Raw genomic sequence first — 18,620 nt, forward strand, 5'->3', positions numbered from 1 at the left:
CAACTCAGTAAAGATAAAGAAGTACATCACCCTCAAGGTCACTGAGATGTGCTTTAAAAAACAAGAGCTGAGAATACATTTAGTTTCCTCTCCTTCTTCCTCCTGGGTCCTAGATATTGTCAGATTAAAGGCCTGGACCTCTTTGGAGGAGGGGTGGGAAAGGGAGTGGTCTGTGTGCTTCAGCCTGGACCTCTTACCTCGGTCTGGACCATGTGGACCCGGTGAAGTCTCAGGTCGTGCACTGCTCCATAAATGTCCACAGAGTCTTTGGAGTCTAATTGCTGGAGGATTCGGTCCAAGGCAATAAAGGTTCCGGTCCTACCCACACCGGCACTAGGAGAGATGGAAAAGGAGAATTGAGCCTTTCCATTCAATTTTCCTTTCAAAGAAAGATCCAGAGACTCCGGCACAATCTTTCTTTTCCCTTCCAAGTTATGGGAGAATACAGAAATATTCCTTTGTGTCAGTGCTCCCTTACAGAAATATGACCCGGAGTCCCAGCCTTCCTCTGTCCCCTCCCTTTCGACCCTCCCACCCCATCAGGGATAAGTACTGTTCTACAGTTGGTGCATATAATTTCCATGCATGTTTTTATACTTATTACACAGGAATCCATAAACAATATTTCTTTTATGAGTTAAAGATTTACTAAAATCTTTAACAATGATGTTTTTATTATATACTTTTGCCAACTTTTCTGCTCACTATTGTGTTTTGACATTTATCCATGTGGTTCCATGTAGATCTCATTCCCTTTCATAAAGTGTTTTTTATGAGAGGCAGAGGGGTGCAGAGAGGTGGGAGGGCATGGGGAAGAAAGAGTGCTCCCCTTTCCTGGCTGACTGCAGTGGTTAGAGCTAGGCCCAGTGGAGGCCAGGAATAGGATGCAGGTCTCGCATGTTGCGTGGCGGAAAGCCAGTGACGTGAGCTATCTCTGCTGCCTCCCAGGGTCTGTTAGGCAAGAAGCTGGAGTCCGGAACTAGGGCCAGGAACCAAACCAGGTACTTTGATATGGGATGCAGGCATCTTAACTGCTAGGATATATGCCTGTTCCCTGTAGCTCTAATTTCTCTTTTCTATAGCATTCATAAGCTACTTGCTACTCCATTATATGCTGGTAGGCTAAGATATCATTTTTAGTTTTTCTTCTATTAACATCATTGTGCACATGTACAGAGCTTTCTTGGGGGTTGATACTTAGAGGCAGAACTAGTGTGTTGGTTATAGGGATGAATACCTTCAACTTTGCCAAATTGCTCACTAAAGTGATTGCAGACTCTGGGGGTTTTTGTAGCACGTATGTATAAGATAAAGACCAATTCTCTGGTGGTCTTGGGTGAAAATGCCTGTCATTCTCATGAAAGCATGAAGCTTCTGAGTGCCTCCTACTCCTATTAAAAGCATCAGGGTTCCAATGACGTATAAAAGCAGAGCTCCTAGGGTGCTGGGCTGATTGGGAGAAAATGAGTGCACTTGACATTTCTCTTACTGTAGCAATTCTCTGCTCTTTATTTATTAGTGCCATTCAGTTAGGGCTATCAAAGTGTTGCTGCAAACATTAATTAGCTAAACGCCAGGCTCCCCAGAGAGAGACTGCTTGTTAGGTTGGTTTTATGGAGTATCTGAAGCAAAGAGAAGTCAAGAGAGACGAGAAATTTAACAGCAAAACTGGGTGCACAGACAGCAAGTGCTAGGCTGCGGTTGGAAGGTTTGTGTCCCTTCCCAAACTCATGTTGACAATTAACCCTCAGTGCAGTGGTATTAAGGTAGGGCCTTAAGGAGGTGATTAACCAAGAGGATTCCATCCTTGGAGATGGGATTAGTGCTTTATAAAGGGGCTAGAGAGCTAGCTATGTCCTTAGGCCTTTCAGATGCTTCTGTCACGTGAGGACACAGTCTTTGTCGTCCCTGGAGGATGCAGGAACAAGGCAGTATTTTTGAAAGCAGACACTGGGCATTCAATAGACACTGAACCTGCTGTTGCCTTGATCTTGGATTTTCCAGACCCCAGAACTCTGAGAGACAAACTTCTATTGTGTGCAAATGACCCAGTCTGTGGTATTTTGTTGGAGCAGCACACATGGTGAGGACATGTTATTGGACCTGAAGGGAAGTCTAGAATGAGGGTCTTTTTAGCATCTTAAAATTTATTTTCATTTTATTTGAAAGATAGGGAGAGTGATTCCATGTGCTAGTTGACTCCCCAGACACCCACAACAGCCAGGGCTGGGCCAGGCCAAAGCTAGGAGCCAGGGGCTCTATCCAGGTCTCCTACCTGGGCACCAGGGACCAATGTACTTGAGCTATCATCTGCTGCCTCTCAGGCTGTGCATTAGCAGAAAGCTGGAAGCATGAGTGGCACCAGGATTCATACCAGGGTGTGGGTGTCCCAACTAAAGCCACTGTGCAAATGCTTGCCCCTCGCGTGGGTATCATGAAGGGTGAGTAGAGCTCCTATGGGTGGGGGGAGAGAAATCCATTCCACAGAGCAAGAGCGACAAAAGGCAAGAATAAGCTCATGCAGTTGCTGTCCAGACAAGGGTGGGAAGGCAGTTGCTGGGGACCTGGACTGAGGGTCAGGTAGGGGGCATGAAGTCACTTAAGGACTGTGCGTTTCATACAGGGGGCAAGCCAGCAGGAGGGGGAGAGAAATGAGAAGGCGAGAGAGGCGAGAGCTAAAGACAGTGAAGAGGAGGGAGGCTGGGGAGCAGGGGAGGATTGTAGCGGGGCAGGCTGGCTGGCAGGGACAAATGCTCCACCCAGCAGCCTCCCCATGCTCCTGCTTGGGGTCAGACTCCAGGCCACAGTCCCCTTTCGGCTGCCACTTGACTGTCTCTCTTAGGTCGCTGATTACCTGCAGTGCACCACGGTGGGCCCGGCCCCTGGGGATCTGTTGATGTAGTCCCTGACGGTTCTCACAAACTGGATCAGGGACTGGGTGGTCTCTGGGACTCCGTGGTCTGGCCACACCGTATAGTGAAAGTGGCGGATGAGTCTGTGTGCATCGAGCTGCTCCTCCTGTGAGAGGGAAGACAGGGTAACGAGAGGAAATGACCCGGGGCAAGCCAAGGGCTGAATGGGCAGGAGAGCCACCCACACTATTGGGATTCACAGAGCCCCATGTTTGGAGCTGGGGTGTTGCGTGAGTTGAGCAAACCAACATACACTGCATATTTTGAACTCCCTGATGGTCCACTCGGGCAGCACGGACTCTGAGATCATCTGCAGGATAAGGTCCCCGTAGTAGAGGGAATCCTGGTCCGCTGGCCAGTAGTGGTCACACTTGACCTAGAAGAGGACGACAGATGGAAGAAGAGTGAGCCTGGAAACGCGACTCCTTTGTGAAGCTGGACTTTGCGTCCTTGCATTGCCTTCCTGAGTTAGGAAGCCAGGGTCAGCTGCCAGAGCAGTTTCACCACCTGCTTGGGATGAACCTGCTCTCGGTCAGTGTCGAAGCCAGGCTGCCGCTCCGAGTGAAGGGGAAACACTGCGTAAGGAACCACCCCTCCACACGACGGATTCAGTCACCTTTCAGGCACAATGTTAGGTGGCTGGAGTGTAAAATAGACTTCCTTAGCATTCCAGTCCCACACACAGCTAAACCACGGCTTACAATTTATCGTAAAGATCCAGCTGGGCAGAGGACGTCATTGTCTTCCTAGCCCTGTTTTGTTCCTATTTCTGTATCCCTCTTCTAACCTGGGCCACATGCCAAGAGATCTTTGAGATGTCGGAGCATTTAGCTAAGCTTGCCTTTTACGTGTGCAGAGGTTGGACAAAGAGGATTGTGAACATTTACCGAGCACAGATACTGAGCACTTCCATGTAATCTCTTTTAATCCTCAAAGTAACCATATAAAGCCAAGGATTTTGAGTGCATTACAAGAGGTTTGCTTCATTTGTATAGAGGACTATTTTATTTTGTGTGTGCTGACACAGCCCAAACTCAGCTCTTTTCTGAGAGCTAGGAAAGACCTGTTGGCTCTGGCAGGGTCTCTCCATAGCCACGCCCTGCATGACAGAGCAGACAAGTGGCCAGGTGATCTTTCTGTGTAACGAGCACTTTGAATAACCCCAGTTCTCAAATGGAAACGGCTTCAGCTGAAACCTCAGACCCGGAATCGGAATAGGGCATCTCCTGGATTTACCATTGGTGCCTCCTAGCTTAATTCATGAATCATTTTCTCACGTGTTCCCTGCTTGCTTTTGTGGGTGTAACTTCGGGTGGTGGGGTATAATTCTATGGGGGAGTTGCGAAGGCTGCTGACTCACCCGACCCTTCTCGACACACTGGGTCACCATGACAATGTTGTGAACGTTCTGTTCCCACGCCATCTTCCAGAAGTCATCTTTGGTGCCAGGAAGTGGCCCCTGAGTAGCAACGTATTCTCTTCTGAAGTTGTTGCCCTGTGATGAATTTACAACATGCAGAGTCAGAAACAATGGGCCTCTTCAGAATGATAAACAAAGAGTCAACTCTGCACATCAGAGGATGTGGGGGATTTGGGGGACCTCTACCAGGTCCCTGGCCTGACCAAAAGATACCCAATACACAATTCAAGGCTTGGGAGCAGGAAGAACAAAGGGCAGACATGGAACTGTTGTTGAGAGCACATTTCCTCCTATCAGGCTGAACCTGTTCTAATAGGCAAAAGGTGGACTCTGCAGAGATCTAGAAAGCACTTCACCTTCCGTTGTATGGTTGTAGTTGTATGTGTGTGCATGTGCACGTAGTCTGTCTGAGGCCTTTTCCCTACTTAGTCTACAGCAGTTGTAGTCATTGGGGGTAACTGACACTAGAATAATTTAGTAAGAGCTGTCATGCGAGGGAAGCTCAGGGGAAGAGAAGCCACTGTTTGCTGAGAGCATTGACCTGTAATTGTGCAGTGGGGTCAGGATTTCCACGGTTCTTATTCAATCCTAACTGCAGCTCTACAAGTAGGAGATTCTGTCCCACTCATTCTGCACTCCAGCAACATAGAACTTGGAAATCCTGGCTGAGGCTCTTTCTTGCCTTGCTTCTCAGGGTCTCTGTATTTTGTTGCCTCTGCCCATGCAAACGCTGCCTCTGCTCTGTCTAATCCTTAGTCTTACCAGCTGCCTGCTGGGCTGAACCCTCCTTTATCCTTCTGTTGGGTGACAGTCTCCTCCTAGACCTAGATACTCTGTGACAATCTCTAGTCTCTTGGTCAAAGTGCAGTCCTCAGATCAGCACATTGGATCTCTGGGCAACTTGCCAAAAATGTAAGATTCTCTGGCCCCACCTTATCCCTGATAAATTAGAATGCGCATGATGAAAAAATCCTTATCTACTTGAAGGACCAGGGCAGAGTGTAGGGGGTAGAGATCTTCCATCTACTGGTTCACTCCCCAAAAGCATGCAATAACCAGGGCCAGGCTAAAGTGGGGAGCCTGGAACTTCATCCATGTCTCCCACATTGATGTAAAGGTCCCAAGCCCTTGAGCCATCATCTGCTGCTTTCCCAGGGGCATTATCAACAAGCATTGGATTGGAAGCAGAGTAGCTAGCTATGCACTCTGAGAAGGGATATGGGTGCCTGAAGCAGTGGCTTAACCTGCTGTGCTACAAGGCCCATCCCCTAGAATGCTAATTTTAATAAGATCCTCGGATGATGCTGATGTAAATGTTGGCGTAGCACTGACATAACAGGTTTCTCATGGCATTGCCTTGTCATTTCCTGATGCCTCAACTGAACTGAGAGTTCTTTTAGGATCAGGAGCCTACCTTATCCTATCCCTGTACACAGTTCAATATTTGACTTAACAGGCACTGTATAAGTGTTTCACAAGTGATATGATAATCTTCAACTTTTATAAAAGGAAATGGACCAACTTGCCCAAGGTCAGAGAATCCGCAAGGGTCAGAGGTGGGATTCAAAACTGAATTTCTCTGACCTGTAGTGTGCTGCAGGAATCTGCAAGATGCTAGGCAGAATCAGAGCCTGAAGATGTTAGACAAACTCTGATTGTGCCTGTGATTTCAAAAACCCAAACAGAATGAGATCAGCTTCCCTGGGGAGGCAGCCCGGGCAGTGGAGGAGGTCCACCTTTGTGGAGCTGTGATCTTGGCTAAGGACTATTGAGAGAAAACAACCCTGAAACTGTGTCCTGGACTCATGGTAATTTTTACGTAACTACTGCCATGGTGAACAACGGGGCTTAGCAGTGACTGAATTGTATATTCCATGTCTTATGCAGTCAGGTATGGTCTTCTCAAAAGTCCACCAAAGTTTCCAGATCTGAGAACAGTGAGGGGATGGCAGAGAGGCAACCCCAGCGTGGCCACACATCACAGCTTCTTCCCAGGCACCATGGCCTCATGGCTCACTTACAGGGATGTAGCTGGCATTGATGTAGTCTGAGCAAGGATCGTCATCCACATTGGACAGCTTCACTCGCGAGGCATCATCTGCAAGGAAGTTTATTAGGGGATTTTTGCTGAGTCTTGGTGTGTTTTTTTTTCTGCAGTTTATAAGATGTGTATTATTAGATGTGCCTTTGCCTTGACCCTCACAACAAAGAAGGTATTTTTTACGTCATTTTTAGAGATGAGGCTTGCCCAGGATGACTAACTTGCTCCAGGTTGCACGGGTAGCCCACAGTCACACAGGAGACAATGGGAAGCTCCATCTATGCTTTTAGTTTTCCATTTTATTTGAGAGATTTTTCCATCTGCTGGTTCACTTCCCCAATGTCTGCCACAGCCAGTTTTGGGCCAGGCCAAAGCCAGGAGATAAGAAATGTCCATCCTGGATTCCCACATGGGTGGTAGTTGCCCAAGTACTTGGACCACCTTCTACAGCCTTCCCAGGCCCAGTAACAGGGAGCTTGATTGGAAGCAGAGCAGCTGGGACTTGAACCACTACTCCCATATTAGATGCTGGCGTCCCAGTTAACTGTTACACTCAGTGCCGGTCTCCTATACTTTAATTTTTTCATAGTACTATGACGTTTGCTGATGGAATGCTCAGCTCTCTTTCATTGGTTGAATAATTATATCTTTCACTATTTGACTTAATGGGGGTAAGGATAATTTCTTAAAACTTGCTAACTAGAGACATTGTAACATAAAGCCCAGGTCAGGTTGGCATCAGAGCCCTTGCTGTTAACCCTCTTACTGCTCTTGGCTTCCAAGGGGAAATGGTTGAGCCTCATGGCAAGCAACACGAGAAGCTTTGTCATGACTGTATCCAGTCACAGCATTTTTCTCTAGCCCTATTCTACTTCTGGAAAAGAACAGAAATGGCTAGAGGAAGACAGTATTACAAATTCCAACACAAAACTTACAGGGCAGTATATTGTTGTACCGGTTTTTCCCTCTATTCTCCGGCAAGAGTGCAATGTCACAGGACTGGTTTCGACCCACGTCTTTTAAGTCCTGTTGGGTAAAAAGTAAGTTTGCAAGTGGGGATAGTAAATAGAAAAAGCAATTCATATGGTCTTTGAGAAACAAAAATATGTCCATCAGCTAGCCTTTAGGGAATGCCTAGTGTTCGACATGCATCACCTCTGAGTACCACAGCTGCCCCACAGTGTGCTCACAGGGGAGGCTCAGCCAGACCACTAACTTGTTCCAGATCACAAGAGTGGCAAAGCTGGGACTTGAAGCCAAAGCCTGGACTTCTTTACCAAACCACATTGCCTCCCGGTCAAACAAATGAATCATGAAGACATGGGGTTTGCTTTTGAAATGGGTTAATTCATTCTTACTCTCTGAGCCAGGCAGTGCTTGGTTTTCTGTGGGATTCTGGAGCTCCAATTGTCTGCGTAAGCAGATGGTATGCTGTGTAAGGAGTGGTTTCAGGTATAAAAGAGCTTCATTGAGACCCTCACCACCATCCTAACTCCTGAGCTTAATGAACATAGGATTTCACGGGAAAGGTTCAAGGGAAATTCTGCTAAGGACCTGTTGGGGGCAGGGGATTGCTAAAGCTTCCTTGTGTCTGAGTTATACCTCGTATTCCTTGGATAGAAGGTAGTTGGAGTCAGCCTGCAGCTTCATGAAATGCCCTTCAAACTGATTGACTTTTATTGGGCTGTAATTAAAAATGAAGCAAAAAGAAAACGTTACTGAAGAAAAGGGAAAAATGCCATAGCCAGTCTGAGTCGTATTTCAAATGCAGATAATAAAGTAATTAATGAGCTCTCTTGTCTTACCAGGATGTTTTCCGGTTACTGTGAAGAAGCCAAAAGAAGAAGAAAGACCTCGTTAGCAAGTCTCATATAACACCGGCCTTCAGTAAGCCAAAGGAGGGAAAAATGTGCTCTTACCCTTTCTGGCCCAGGTTCAAGTGCACAGACAAAGGTCTGTCCCTGCGGATGCTCAGCCGTGCGGAGGGCCTTTCTCGACCATGGCTGAAATGTAAGCGAGGGGACGGTTACTCTGATCATACTTCACTGGGACAAGTTTTTCCATTTATGGCAAGGCTGTGCGTGTTTGTGCAAATACAGATTCTTCAGTGTTCATGCAGTGTTGCACGCAGCCAACTTCTCTTGGGGGGAGGTGGGGCAAGGAGAGGAAGAGCATAAGAAGTCGCTCTTTCCCACTCAGCAACGAATCTCTGAAATATCTAAAGATGTGTCTCCTGGTTTTTGGCTATGGGTCACAATCACTTCCCACACTCCCCATGAAACTCTGACAGGGGAAAAAACTAAACCGTAAACCTCAGATGCCAGACGTGACTGAGAGAGAAGACAATGTGCCAAATTCAAGACATTCACTTGGAGAAGAGGGCCCAGGAGTGGGGCCACGTGCCGTTTGGTTCCTTTTGGTCCCTTCATCAAGTAGGATGACAGATCTGAGCCCCAATGTGGTGGCACCAACATCTTTTTCAGGATGTTCCAGAAAAGTCCATGAGCACACAAGGTACACACATCTCTGTCTTCACGAGGGTATGAACCATATTTAAAAAAATGTTTTTCCCCTGTACAAATGGAGTTATTTCACATTTAAAGGAAGTGGTACAGATGGCCCCTCTATCACTTAGTAATGTCCAAATTACTGAAGAATTAATGCTTAACAGTTTGATCAAAAAAATTTAAAATGTATTTATTTTCATTTTATTTGAAAGGTAGAAATGGAGATGTGGTTCACTATCCAAATGTGTACAATGCCAGGGCTGGACCAGGCTGAAGCCAGGACCCTGGGATTCCATCCAGGTCCCTGGTGTGGGCAGCAGGGACCCAAATACTTGAGGTATCACTGCTACCTCCCAGGAGGACAGGTTAATGGGAAGCTGGATGGCAAGTGGAGGAGCTGGGACTTGAACCAGGTACTCCAGCGTGAGATGCAGGCATGCTAAGTAGTGACTTAACTGCTGTGCCAAATGCACAGTCCTTAGTTTGTGTTCAATTGACAAAGTAAAGTCAAATTAATCTTTTCTTAGTGTTTTTTTTTTTTTCCAAAAGGCTTTTCAGTTACATCTTTAAAACTGTTGACCCTATTACCAAAGGGATCTTTGTACTTACCTTGCTTTCTGTCGGCAGATGAAAAACGCAATGAGAGCCACCAACATGCCAATTAAAAACAGACCAGCGCTCACACCTTCAATAACTCCAAACAGGGGCTCTACGGGGATCCAGAGGGAAATAACACACCCAGGTGAGTAAATGAGTGTGGTTTTTGCTCTAGTCACAGGGTTTTGCAAACATCACCACCATCAATTTCCTAACATTTTCATTACCCGGAAAACAAATTCCTTACCTATTCCTTACCCATTCCTCTCCCTCGATCCAAACTCCAGGCAACTGCAAAGCTACTTCCTCTGTCTATAGATTTATCTATTGTGGACACTTCATGCAAGGTAAATCATAAATATATGGTCTTTTTGGATTGGCTTCTTTCACTTGGTGGGATGTTTTCAAAGCTCATTCTTGTTGTTATATTTCTCAGTATTTGAGTAAGAGAGCTACTGAAGCCCAATCTCCCAAATAATGTTACTACAAGTAGAATTCAAGGAATGCCTATGTTGAGTCATTTACTCTGTACCCAAGGGCTAAGAGTATTACAGCTGAGAACACAAAGGGCTGGTGCCTACCCTGTAGAAATGGCAGGCCGGTTACAGGTAAAAGCTCATTAATTTTTGAAGTTACCTGGCATAGTTTATAAAGAATTCTGGACTTCATTAGTTTTTCTATGTAAAGCTTGGAGCACTTGAGATGAAGCCCCCGGCTTTGCCACCAAGATAAAAATGCTACTTTATTTATATAAAACATGCATACAGACCATCTGGGCCCTCAGCAAATTCAGTGACTTGCTGAGTTATTTTACCAAAATCTTTAATTATTTGATATGGTCCTGGCACTGGGAGTTTATGAACAGGCAGGAGTAGTCTAGTTTTATAAGAGCTTTACTGAAATATAAGTCACATATCATACAACCCACCCAGTTAAATTATATAAGCCAATGGCTTGTAGTATAATCACAGAATTTTACAAACTTCAGCACAATTAACTTTATAACATTTTCAACATCCCCCAAAAAACTCAGTATCTATTAGTAGGCACTCTTCATTCCTAAGTCCAATTCCTGGCAATTACTGAACTACTTCCTATATCTATAGATCTATCTATTCTGGACAACTCACGTAAATCAAATCGTAAATATTTGGTACTTTGTTATTGGCTTCTTTCACTTAGTGTAATGCTTTCAAGATTCATTCATGTTACAGCACATCTCAGTATTTGCTTTCTTTTTATGATCATACTATTCGGCTGTATAGGTATATCACATTCATTTGCTGATGTGTTTGGGTTTTGATTGGTATTACATATAGGGCTGCTATGAACATCCATGTATAAGTTTTTGTGTGGACTTATCCTTGTATATACCTGAGAGAAATGAAAACATAACTTCAAAATGTTGGTGGAAAAAGTGGAGTTAAAAGATAAGTGTAGGGAGCCTAGTTTTAGTCTGGTGGTTAAGATGCCTCTGTGCTACACCACTGCCTGGGTTTGATTCCTGTTTCTGGACCCTAACTCCAGCTTCCCCCCACTGTGGACTCTGGAGGCAATGGTGATAGCTCAAGTAGTTGGGTTTCTGCCTCCCATGTGGGAGACTTGGATTACATTCCTGGCTATTGGCTTTGCACCTGGCCCAACTCCAGCCACTGAACATTTGGGAGAGTAAACCAGCAAGTGGGAGCTCTCCTTATATCTGCCTCCCTACCTCTCAAATAAAAATAAGAAAAAGATAAGCTTATTTGGATGTAAAAAAAATTTCATAACAAGCATTTTCACAAACTTTGAAAATTGTGTGGATTTAACAATATACATCCTTTAATTCTATTTTCCATTAACTTCTTGAAGTATTCCTGAGTGGAATTGCTGGGCCTTATCATATGGCAAGTTTTCTGAGGAACTGCAAAACTGTGTTCCAAACCAACCACACCATTCTACATGCCCACAAGCCATGTATGAGAGTTCCAACTTCTCTATGTCCTTGCCAATACCTGCTAGTGTCTCTTTTGTTTTAGGCAGTCCAGTGGACATGGAATGGAATAATACGGTGGTTTGGTTTGCATTTCCTTAATGACTAATGATGCTGAGCATCTTTTCATGTAGTTTTTGGCCATTAGGATATTTTCTCTAGGGAAATGTCTATTCAGATCCTTTGCCCATTTAAAAATTGCATCTGTCTCTTTACTATTGAAACCTCCCCTAAGAATTCTCTATTCATTCTGGTTGCTTAACCTTATGGGATTCATGGTTTGCAAATATTTTTTCCTCCATTGTACTTTCTGTGGATTATCTTTATTTTCATGATGGTGTCCTTTGAAATACAAGAGTATTGAATTTTGATTAAGTCTTATTTATCTATGTTTTTCTTCTGCTGCTTAAACTTTTGGTGTCATATCTAGGACCATTTCCTAATCCGAGGTCATGACGACTTATTCCTGTATTTCCTTATAAAAGTGTCACTGTTTTACCACATAAACTTGGGACTATAGAGTATTCCAATTTTGAGTTGCATTTTAAAGACTTTAGATTTGTTGATTCCACATTGCTTTTCAATACTCATTAAATCAGCAGAGTCATCTTTCTTTTAATGTAGTAAATATTCTTTTTTTAAAAGTATATGCTTACTATATTTCTTTACTGGACCACATACAATTTTTGTTGTATGACAGTATTACAAATAGGAAAGAATTGTGTTTACAAAGTACCTACTTGCAAACATATCTAAATCCTCTTAACTGTGTTCTGATCTCTCTTTGGTTTGTAAAGGGGGAGATACTCTTTGTGTTAGGGATAAGTAGGTAGAAAGGCTTGTGAGGCTGAGTCATCTTTGTCATGTAGTATGGAAGATAGATCTATAAAGAACTTCCCCAGGCCAAAAGACCAAGCATAGAAGAACACTGGCCACAGTTAGAGGCTGGGATAGAAAATAGTGTTAGGGAACAAGGTGACAAAAATCATGCTATTATCAGCATGACAGAAATATTGGAGACAGTGGAGTTCAGAGGTTGTACACTTTGGCAGAAAGTGCCAGAATTTCAATTCTACCAGCTTGGACACGTGAGTTAATCCCCCCCCCCCACCGAGACCTTTTGTTCAAGGAATACAAACTTCATACATTTCATAATTACAACTTTAGGAATATGGTGATTATTCTGAATGGACCTGCCCTCCTATCCTCTCTCATCTTCCCCTTCCTCCTTCTTCTCCTATTCCCATTTTTTTTTAACTAAGATCTATTTTCAATTAACTTTATACATATATGATAACTGTTAAAGAGTTCAACAAATAGTATGAAAAATAAAACTTCCTCAACAGTTGACAAGGACTGTTCAAAGTCATTACTTCTCAACGTGTTAATTTCACTGATATAGATTACCTGTTAGGTGCTCTATTATTTTTTCACAGTTCAGGAAGAATATATGGTCTTTGTCCTTTTGAGACTGGTTTATTTCACTAAATATGATTTCCAGTTTCATTTATTTTGTTGCAAATAACAGGATTTTTTTCTACTCTGTAGTATTCCATGGTATGCATATCCCACAATTTATTTATCTACTCTTCAGTTGATGGGCATTTGGGTTGATTCCATGTTTAGCTATTGTGAACTGAGCTGCAATAAACATGGCGGTACAGATAACTCTTTCATATGCTGATTCTATTTCCCTTGGGTAAATTCCCAGGAGTGGGATGGCTGGGTCATATGGTAGGTCTATATTCAGATTCCTGAGGTATCTCCATACTGTCTTTCACAGTGGCTATGCCAGTTTACATTCCCATCAACAGTGGATTAGGATACCTGTTTTCCCACATTCTCACCAGCATTTGTTGTTTGATGATTTCTGTATGAAAGCCATTCTAAAGGGAGTCAGGTGAAACCTCATTGTAGTTTTGATTTGCATTTCTCTGATGGCTAGTGATCCTGAGCATTTTTTCATGTATCTGTTGGCCATTTGGATTTCCTCTTTTGATAAATGCCTGTTTAAGTCATTTGCCCATTTCTTAACTGGTTTGTTTTGTTGTTGTTGAGTTTGATCTCTTTATATATTCTTGTTATTAATTATCAATTGCATAGCTTGCAAATAATTTCTCCCATTCTGTTGGTTGCCCCTTCACTTTCATGTTTCTTTTTCAGTGCAGAAGCTTTGCAACTTGATTGTAAATTTTGGCTTTGATTGGCTGTGCCTCCAAAAAGTCTGCCTGTGCCAATGTCTTGCAGGGTTTTCCCAATGTTGTCTAATAATTTGATGAGATCACGTCATAGATTTAGGTCTTTAATCCATTTTGAGTTGATTTTTGTGTAAAGTGTAAGGTAGGGGTCTTGCTTCACACTTCTGCATGCGTAAATCCAGTTTTCCCAGAACCGTTTGTTGAACAGACTGTCCTTGCTCCAGGGATTGATTTTAGCACCTTTGTCAAAGATAATTTGGTTGTAGATGCAGAGATTGATTTCTGATGTTTCTATTCTGTTCCACTGGTTGATCCATCTGTTTTTTACCAGAACCAGGTTGTTTTGATTTTAACTGCAGCTTAGTATGTCTTGAAATCTGGTATTGTGATGCCTCTGGCTTTATTTTTGCCATATAAGACTGCTTTATTCATGATCTCCTGTGTTTCCATATGAATTTCAGCACCATTTTTTCCATTTCTGAGAATAATATCCTGATATTTTTATGGGTATCATATTGAATCTGTAAATTGATTTCAGTACTATGGACATTTTGACGATATTGATTCTTCCAATCAATGAACATGGAAGAATTTTTCATTTTTTTGTATCTAATATTTCTTTCTGTAATGTTTTGTAATTCTCACTATAGAGATTTTTGACATCTTGGTTACATTTATTCCAAGGTACTTGATTTCTTTTGTAGCTGTTGTGAACGGGGTTGATCTTATACGTTCTTTCTCAGCCGTGGCATTGTCTGTGTATACAAAGGCTGTTGTTTTAGTGTGTTGATTTTATATCCTGCTACTTTATGAAACTCTTCTATGAACTTTAATAGTCTCTTGGACCCCCCCCCCATATATTGAATCATGTCATCAGAAAATAGGTATAGTTTGACATCCTCCTTCCCAATTAGTATCCCTCTGATTTATTTTTCCTTGCCTAATGGTTCTGGCTAAAACTTCCAGGTCTATATTGAATAGCAGTGGTGAGAGTGGGCATCCTTGACTGGCTCCAGATCTCAGTGGGAATGCTTCCAACTTTTCCCCATTCAATAGCATGCTGTCCATGGGTTTCTTATAAATTTCCTCGATTGCGTTGAGGAATGTTCTCTCTATACCCAGTTTGCTTAGAGTTTTCATCATGAAAGGGTGTTGTATTTTATCAAATTCTTACTCTGCATCTGTTGAGATAATCATAGGGTTTTTGTTCTTAATACATTAATGTGATGTATCACACTGATTTGGGAATTTTGATCCATCTTTGCATACCAGGAATGAATACCACTTGGTTGGGATGAATGATCTTTCTGATGTGTTGTTGGATTTGATTGACTAGAAATTTGTTTGAGGATTTGTGCATCTATGTTCATCAAGGAAATTGGTCTGTAGTTCTCTTTCTCTGTTGTAACTTTTCCAGGTTTAAGAATTAATGTGATGCTGGCCTCATAGAATTTGGGAGGATCCCACTCTTTAAATTATTTTGAATAGCTTGAAGAATTGGAGTTAGTTTTTCTCTAAATGTCTGGTAGAATTCAGCAGTGAAGCCAGCCAGTCCTAGGCTATTTTTTGTTTGCAAGGACTTTTTTACTGATTTTATGTCTGTCTTGCATTGGTCTGCTTATGTTTTGTCTTTATGGCTCAATTTAGGTACATTGTATGTTTCTAGTAATATCTCCATTTCTTCTAGGTTTCCTGATCTGTTGGCATACAGCTCTTTGTAGTAATTTCTGATAACTGTTTTTATTTCTGTGGTGTCTGTTGTTACATTTTCTTTTTCATCTCTAATTTTATTAATTTGGGTCTTCTCCCAACTTTTTTGGTTAGTTGGGCTAATGCTGTGTCAATTTTGTCTGTTTATTCAAAATCCAGCTCTTTGTTTTGCTGATCTTCCATATTGTTTTGGATTCAATTTTGTTTATTCTCTAATTTAATTCTTTTTTCTTATTAGTTTTGGGTTTGGTTTGCTGTTTTTCTAGGTCTTTGAGCTCATTTATTTGGTGCTTTTCCAATCTTGATGTAGGCACCAATTACTATAAACTTTCTTCTTAACACTGCTTTTGCTGTATCCCGTAAGTTTTGATGTATTGTAATGTTGTCTTAATTTGTTCCATAAGTTTTGACTTCTTTAGTGACCCACTGTTCATTCAGGAGCATGTTCAGTCTCTGTATGTGTTATATGTTCTGGAGCTTCCCAATTTGCTGATTTCCAGCTTTTATTCCATTCTGGTTAGAGAAGATGCATGGTATGATTTTGATTTTTGTTAAAGATTTATTTGCTTGGAAGGCAGAGTTACCTAGAGGCAGAGGCAGTCAGAGATAGAGAGGTCTTCTATCCACTGATTCATTCCCGGATGGCCGCAACACCTGGAGCTGTGTGATCCGGAGCCTCCTCCAGATCTCCCACGTGGGTGTAGGAGTTCAAGAACTTGGGTCTGCTTCTTCTGCTTTCCTGGCCATAGCAGAGAGCTGGATTGGAAGTGGAACAGCCAGGACTCAAACCAGTGCCCATATATGGATGTCATCACTGCAGGCAGCTGCTTTACCTGCTGTGCCACATTGCTGGCCCCTTGATTTTTTTGAATTTGCTAAAACTTGATTTATGGCCTAGCAATTAGTCAATCTTAGGGAAAGTTCCATGCACTGGAAAAAGAATATGCATTCTGCAACTATAGGTTGAAAAGTTCTGTAGATATCTGTTAGGTGCATTCAGTTTATAGGGTCGATTAACTCTTTCCTTGCTGATTTTCTGTCTGCTTGATCTTTCCATTGCTGAAAATGGGGTTTTGAAGTCTCCTATTAACATTGTATTGGGGTCTATGTCTCTCTTTAAATCCCTTAATATTTCTTTTAAATAGCCATGTACCCTGTAATTAGGTGCATATACATTTCTAATAGCCACATCTTCCTGTGGAATTGATCCCTCAATCATTATGTAGCGCCCTTCTTTGTCACTTTTAACAGTGTCTGTATTAAAGTCTATTTTGTCGATATTAGGATGGCTACACCAGCTCTTTTTTGGTTTCTGCTAGCATGGAATATCTTTTTCCACCCTTCACTTTCAGTCTACAGATATCTTTGGTGAGATGTGTTTCTTGTAGGCAGCAAATAGATGAGCCTTGGTTTTTTAATCCACTCAGCCAGTCTGTTTCTTTTAACTTGAGAGTTGAGGCCATTTAAATTCAAGGTGACTCTTGAATAGTAATGACTTGGCCTTGCCACTTTTCCATAAATATTCCTATTGTTTACTTTGGATTTCCTTGGTACTTTTACTGGGAGATTTTCTGCCTTCCCCTTGTCTGTAGTGATAACCATGTTCTGTGTTTCTTTGTGTAGCACATCTTTAAGCTTCTGTTGTAAGGCTGGAGGAGTGGTGACAATTCTTTCAATTTCTGTTCGCTATGGAAGGTCTTTTATTTCACCTTTATTCATAAATGAGAGCTTTACAGGGTATAATATTCTGGGTTGACAGTTCTTTTCTCATGAGACTTTGAATATATCTCGCATTCTCTCCTAGCCTGTAGGGTTTCTGATAAGTCTGCTGTGAAGCTACTTGGAGATCCTCTGAAAGTAATCTGGCATTTCTCTTGTGTGCACATTTGAATCTTTTCATTATGCTTTACTGTGGAAAGTGACTACAGTGTGTCGTGGTGAAGATCTTTTCTGGTCTTGTCTATTAGGAGTTCTATGTGCTTCCTGTACTTGGATGTCCCTTTCTCCAAATTAGGTACATTTTCTGTAATTATTCCACTAAAAGGACCTTCTAATCCATTGTCTGTTTTTACACCTTCATGAATTCCTAAAACCCATATGTTGGGTTGATAGTATTCTATAGATTTCCAACAGCACTTTTTTGTTTCCTAATTTCTATGGAATTCTTCATTTCCAACATTTCATTTTTATTTCTTTTTAATATCTCAATTTCATTAGTTTGTGAATTTGCTTCTGATTACTTCTAAGTAATCAAACGATCAATTTTTTGAATTCTGTTTCTGGCATTTCTTCAGTCTCTTCATCTTCACTTTCTAATATTGAAGTGTTGTGTTCTTTTGGGGGCATCATGTTGTCTTCCTTATTCTTGTTTCTTGAATTGCTGCATTTTATTATTTGGAATTTGTAGAGATACTTGCTTGTTTTGTTTTTTCCCTGTGATGGGTTTTTATCTTTAGACTATGTCTCTGTGGTTTAGTGTAGTCTCTGCTTTTTCAGTGAATATCCAAGGCAATGTGGTGAGTGTGGCTAGGGAGCTCTGTTCAGTGCTCCAGAGTGAAGGGAGTGTCTAAGGTGACACCCAGGTTGGGCATGGTAATTTTTTTTTTTAATCTGGGGACCTTTATTCTGCTCTGTTGGTATAGTCTCACAGTCACCGCCTCTTCTCAAAGGAGACCAGTGCCTGAGTGCTAGCCCCAGTGGTACAATATTCTGCCATGCTGTCCCAGGAACCACATAAAGGTTCTGTGCAGTCCATGGTGTAAGCATGGACCCCACAGCAATGACCCTCAGCAGGGAATCGGAGAGCTCTGAGCATGTGGAGCCAGCCACACAGTCCCAGGCACACCCTGCACCCTCCCACACAGCCACAGTGTTTTCACAGTCCCAGCACACAAGGCTCCCACAGTCTCTAGCTCCTAGCCCCCCATCCAAGCTCCCAGCCAGACTCGGGTGTCTCTGCTTGGCTGGTTGTTAGACTCATGGAAACGAGCTGGCACGGCTGTTACATGTGTTCAAAATGGCACCCACCCTCTCTCAGCTTGTTAGAGGATGCTGGCGCAGGGTGGTTGGGGAGAGAGAAATGTGTCCCCTCTTTTTCTACTCTAGTTTGGCAGGTACACTGTCGCCCACAGGGCTCCAAGCCAGGCCCACACCAGGTTGTCCCTGCAGCTTTATTGGCAGCGGCTTGGGCTGCTTCAGTCTGGTCTCGCCTCACTCCAAAGCTGAGGCTCTTGGCTTCTGGGGTCCTGAGCTGTGCGCATCCA

The 18,620-nt window shown here is 42.7% G+C and overlaps 1 protein-coding gene and 1 long non-coding RNA gene across 8 annotated transcripts in view; one reads left to right on the forward strand and one right to left on the reverse strand.

Moving 5' to 3' along the window:
- The window catches only part of LOC149123527 (uncharacterized), a 98,038-nt gene that overhangs the window by 53,261 nt on the left and 26,157 nt on the right, over positions 1–18,620 (forward strand). For 4 of the 5 annotated variants that reach the window (XR_016216892.1, XR_016216888.1, XR_016216890.1 and 1 more), the window contains 2 exons: positions 8,182–8,383; positions 9,508–9,622. This is a non-coding gene — a long non-coding RNA (uncharacterized LOC149123527). Of the gene's footprint in view, positions 1–8,181; positions 8,384–9,507; positions 9,623–9,764; positions 9,825–18,620 lie in introns of all 5 variants that reach the window. The other variant, XR_016216891.1, reaches the window with a different exon arrangement.
- The window catches only part of PTPRB (protein tyrosine phosphatase receptor type B), a 141,697-nt gene that overhangs the window by 15,346 nt on the left and 107,731 nt on the right, over positions 1–18,620 (reverse strand). For 2 of the 3 annotated variants that reach the window (XM_008256785.5, XM_051845665.3), the window contains 10 exons: positions 9,490–9,589; positions 8,293–8,376; positions 8,179–8,196; positions 7,976–8,057; positions 7,309–7,399; positions 6,354–6,430; positions 4,273–4,407; positions 3,166–3,288; positions 2,855–3,018; positions 198–333 (listed from right to left, as the gene is read on the reverse strand). In XM_008256785.5, the coding sequence (XP_008255007.4) occupies positions 198–333; positions 2,855–3,018; positions 3,166–3,288; positions 4,273–4,407; positions 6,354–6,430; positions 7,309–7,399; positions 7,976–8,057; positions 8,179–8,196; positions 8,293–8,376; positions 9,490–9,589 (1,010 nt within the window). Of the gene's footprint in view, positions 1–197; positions 334–2,854; positions 3,019–3,165; positions 3,289–4,272; positions 4,408–6,353; positions 6,431–7,308; positions 7,400–7,975; positions 8,058–8,178; positions 8,197–8,288; positions 8,377–9,489; positions 9,590–18,620 lie in introns of those variants that run through there. The other variant, XM_089308688.1, reaches the window with a different exon arrangement.

Source organism: Oryctolagus cuniculus, chromosome 11 (assembly GCF_051225735.1).
Source record: "Oryctolagus cuniculus isolate XC-2025 breed Fujian yellow rabbit chromosome 11, ASM5122573v1, whole genome shotgun sequence".
Taxonomy (NCBI): Eukaryota; Metazoa; Chordata; class Mammalia; order Lagomorpha; family Leporidae; genus Oryctolagus; species Oryctolagus cuniculus.